The sequence below is a fragment of the Geospiza fortis genome, unplaced genomic scaffold (assembly GCF_000277835.1).
Source record: "Geospiza fortis unplaced genomic scaffold, GeoFor_1.0 scaffold299, whole genome shotgun sequence".
Lineage (NCBI taxonomy): Eukaryota > Metazoa > Chordata > Aves > Passeriformes > Thraupidae > Geospiza > Geospiza fortis.
In genome coordinates this window covers 184,097-188,682 of record NW_005054549.1, presented here as the reverse complement: position 1 = coordinate 188,682, position 4,586 = coordinate 184,097, and the positions used below count along the sequence as shown (strand labels likewise).

The window sequence follows — 4,586 nt, the reverse complement described above, 5'->3', positions numbered from 1 at the left end:
ACAGGAGGGTCTGCAGCCACCACAGTGGAGAAAAAGCTCCTCTCTGTCCAAGAATTAACAAAATAATCACTGAAACATTGCCCTGCTCCTCACAATTCTGTGTTCTGCCCACATGGAGCTGGCCCTGCAGTCAGTCAGGCCTGTTCAGTGTAATTACCCCTAAATCAAAGCAGTGATTTCTTGACCCTGTAATTACTATCAACATTTAATTGCTGGGCCCTCTATGTAATTATAGATTATTTATGTGTTTGAAAAAGTGAAGCCTTTTCCATCACACAGAATATTCTCCTCCTTGGGGCTCTTGCACCTGACTGGATCCCCCAGCTCCCTGCCCACAAGAGCCCAGCTCCAGAGCTGCTCCTGCCTGGATCAACCCCTTCCCTCCCACCTCTCTGGGTGCAGATGGAATTGCCCTGAGGCCTCCTGGCTCCTGGCACCTGCCTGGCAGCTGCTCTCCCACACCTGGAGATCACCTGCAGCACAGGAGGAACGTCTGGCTGGAGGAAGCAGGGCCCCAGGCTCTACAGACACTGCTTAAATGGCATTTTTGGCACAAGGGCACCCTCCTTCATCAAGTACTAAGGACGGAGCAATAAACACGACAAACATTCAAATATTTTATCCACCCACCCTCCCTGGGGAAGACCAAGCAGTTTTGGGATCCAGGTGTCTGTGTGGAAATAACTCCAGTACAATTCATTCCTCTGTTTTTGCAATCCCTGATGGATTTGGGGTTGGAAACCAAACTGAAGACAGGGTCCCTCGTTCTGCTTGCTGTGTCCACTGTCCCACATGTGTAAGGCAGGTAATACCTGAATCAACACAGATCCTCTCACATTGATTTGCATCAAAATATAAGGCAAAACATGGAAGAAGAGGTGTCATTTCAGTGTCAGGGTTACTCTTTTCCAGGGGAAGTTTGCCAATGCAGCACAGATTGGTTTTTCACAGGAGTAACCATGAAATGAACCTATCACACCTGTTTAACTGCAAACAGCCCAGAATTCCATACCCACAGTGTCCCATCCCTGGGAAACAAACTGAAAATGAGGGAAAACACCTGAATACAGAGGATTATCAGGAAGAAGTCCACGGCACTTGCATTCTAGCAGCCATTTTTTGTTTTATTATTTAAAGTTAAGAGCGCTCATCAGCTCACAAAGGAACAAATCCCATTCCTGCAGTTTAGTTCAGGTTTCAGCCAAAAGGAAAAAAAAATAGAAGGCAGCTAAACTAACTCTGCACTTTACAGCTCAATTCAAGTTAAACCTCCTCGCTTTATAAATAAATGTTATAGTTAACACTGCAAAATGTACTGGCAGATCTACAATATCTTGAAGGGGCAGAGAGCGTGGTTATTGAGGCTGATAAATACAAGTAGAGAAGCTTCAGTAGCACAGAGAGCAAGGGTGGGGCCAGGGGTCTGCTCTCCCAGGTGGACCTTTCCCAGAGCTCCAGGCAGCTGCTTCCCCCCTCAGCTGTGCTCCCCACCCTGATCAGGGCCAGGGAAGGAGCCACAGGCTGCCCATCACCGCCTGCACGAGGACAAACTGCTGGAAACTCTTTTGTTTTCCACCACGGAGGGGTCTGCTCATAGAGGCAAACACCTGCCCTGAGACTACAGAGTTAAAAACAAGGTGTGTGCAGATCCTCATCAAAGGAAGGAGCTTGCCCAAACAGCAGCCAGGTGAGATTTCAAATTCCACCTTGGAAGTAGCACCATCCTCAGTGAAGTTACAAAAAAAAAATTTAAAAAAGGAAAAAAAAGAAGACTCAAAAGCCCAAACCAGCTGCTAAGAACCCACTAGATAAGGTTTCAGAATGGGGCAATAACAGAGCCCAAGCACATGATACTAAAACCTCAGAAGGACAAGGAGGCACCTTAAACTTTCATTTCTTGCTTCTTCCTTCAGCCCACCCCGGTGCAAACCCACCACAGACACTCACTTGCTTTCATAACCCCCTCCAAGCACCTCCACACTGCAGGTACCTCCTGGCCTAAAGGGCTTGCAAGAGCTCAGCTTTGAAAATAGCTCAAAATGTGCTGTTTTGGCTCCCAAACCATCCACATTCACCCTTCCAGCCCAATCCCTGCTGCCCTCTGGAGCCAAAGCACATTCATGCTGGGAATGGAGCAAATGGGCGTGCAATGGACAAGCCAAGGGCCTGAACACCACATCAGGATTTTGTTCTCAGTTTTTTCCTCCCCATTCATAAACTACAACTTCTATGGATGAAACTGTATAATCAGAACTGACCTTCCTCTATCTTACAGGATTGGAGAAGTCTTGCAGCATAGATAGGGCCTGGCTCTACGAGAGAAAAAACATCCCAGCTTTATGCACAATCATGGAAATCTCAGGCCTTTAACACCATTTGCTACTTGGCCAAACAAGAGAGAGACAAACCCCATCCTCAGCACACCCAGCCCTCTGCCATCTCTGGGCAGGAGCCCCTCGGCTGTTGGGCATGGGCTGTCCCAAACCTGACACGAGGGAGGGGAAGGGATTAACTGGAGGAATTTCATTCCTCACTCACTTTTCTATCTGTTGGGTGTGTGGGGTGGGAAGGGCCAGAGCACGTGGGGGATGTGTAGCTGCTTCAAAGCTGAACACTGAGTTAATCCAGCACTAATGGGAGAGGCAGCAGGTCCCAGGGAATCTCCATTTCCTTCCTCCTCAGTACACGATGGTGGCATGGGGAAGGGCAGGGGCTGTGGCCTCTGCGGACAGAGTGCACTGGAGAGAGCTGGTACCTGAAGGTGACAACGAGGGACAGCCATGAGCTCTGGGGCCTCCTCCTCCCCTGCCCTGACACGCCAGCTGGGTGGTGACAGATGGGGACAAAGCTCAGCACAGCAACAGCCCTGGGCACTTTGGCACAGCCAGCCCGAGCCCTCCAGCTGCACAACCTCAGCAGGGTGGGACAGGCTGGGGACCATCGTGTCACGCCCTAGTGCAGCTCAATGAAGGCTTCCAGCTCCTCGGGGATGAATCCCTTGTAGGGAATCTTGTGCTTGTCCAAGGCGCGAGCAGCAAGGCACTGGAGGGTGATGTAGTTGAAGGGCTGCATGGTGCTCTTGGTGAGCAGCTTCTCGTCCAGCAGCTCGTAGGCCGTCTGCTTGAAGGCGTTGGTGGCGTCCATGTGCGCCCCGGCCTCCATCAGGGCGCTCATGATCAGCGGGCAGTTGTTGCGGGCGGCCACGTGCAGGGGGGTGTTGTTGTCATAGTCCCGGCTGTCCGGGTCCGCCCCACACTCCAGCAGCAAGTTCACCACGTGCAGGGATGGGAATTTGCCCACGGGGTACCGCCCCACCGTCGTGGTGTCTTTGTCCACGGCCATGTGCAGGAGGGTGAAGCCGTTCTTGGCGCGGGGGCTGCACTTGAGCAGGCGGTAAATGGTCTGGCGCTTCTGGTGCTCCTGCTCCGGGGTGCACTCCACCTTCTCCAGCAGGAAAACCAGGTGCAGGATGATGGCCAAGGTCTTGGTGAACTGCGCCGAGTCGGCCACGGGGTCCTTGCCGTGCACCAGGGCCCTCTCCACCTCCCGGACCCCCTTGCTCAGCACCCCGATGAGGTCGGAGAAGCCCAGGTGGGTGGCTAAAGTGCCTTTGGAACGGTCCTGGAGCACGTAGGAGTAAAGCTCGGCAAAGGAAAGGAAACTGCTGGCAGTCATGGGGCTGAGGGGCTCCAGGTTGCCTTGCTGCATGTCCAGGGCGTACTTCCACAGGTTAATGCAGCGCTCGAAGTTGCCCGAGTCGGCGTAGACGGCGCCGCGGTACCGGATGTAGTAGGAGGTGTCGGGGTGGGAAGGGCCCAAGATGCGCTCCCGGATCAGCAGCGCCTGCATGCGCATCTCGTCGGGGTCGGTGATCAGGGCTTCCAGCTCCTCCAGAGAGCTCACCTCCCGCGAGTAGTCGTAGGCCAGCACCAGCTGCCGGGGCTCGGGCTTAGGCAGGTACTTCCCGCCCTCGCAGCGCAGCTCCATCGCCCTGCGCCAGTACTTGTGGGCTCCCAACAGGTCTCGTTTCTTGTCCACAAACGTGGCACCCAGCAGCTCCAGCGCTTCCACGGCAGCCTCTCGAGTGCAGAACGCAGCCCCCTGCAGCCTCGTCCTGCTGCAGCCCCCCCTGGATCAGGTACTCCACGATGTTGGTGTGGCCGGTGACGCTGGCGGCGAGCAGAGGGGTCATGCCATAGCCGTCCTTCTCCATGCGTGCCTTGGAGCGGAGCAGCAGCTGCAGGATCTCCAGGCTGCCCGACTCAGCGCAGTCGTGCAAGGCCGTGTTCCCCTTCACGCTGCGCCGGTTCACGTCGGCCCCTTTCTCCAGCAAGTACCGGGCGATCTCGCGGTGCCCTTTGTAGCAGGAAATCATCAAGCACGTGTGGCCGTGCCGGTTGGCCACCTCCAGGTCGGCCCCGCGTTCGCCCACCAGGTACCGCACGATCTCCAGGTGCCCATCGAAGCAGGCGGCCCGCAGCGGGGTGGAGTTGGTCAGCGTGGTCTGGTTCACCGAGGCGCCGTGGTCCAGCAGGCTCCGCACCACGCCCAGGTGCCCCGCAGCCGAGGCCGCCCACAGCGGCGGG

The 4,586-nt window shown here is 55.1% G+C and overlaps 1 protein-coding gene across 1 annotated transcript; it reads right to left on the bottom strand.

Annotated features, from left to right (window-relative positions):
- Positions 1-1,103: 1,103 nt before the first annotated feature.
- On the bottom strand, positions 1,104-4,585 carry FEM1A (fem-1 homolog A; the record flags this gene model as incomplete). The annotated part of the gene is given in 2 exon segments (XM_005431664.3): positions 1,104-4,096; positions 4,098-4,585. Coding segments are annotated over 2 exon segments (1,632 nt in total), but the record flags the coding sequence as incomplete, so codon positions are not given.
- Position 4,586: the final 1 nt, after the last annotated feature.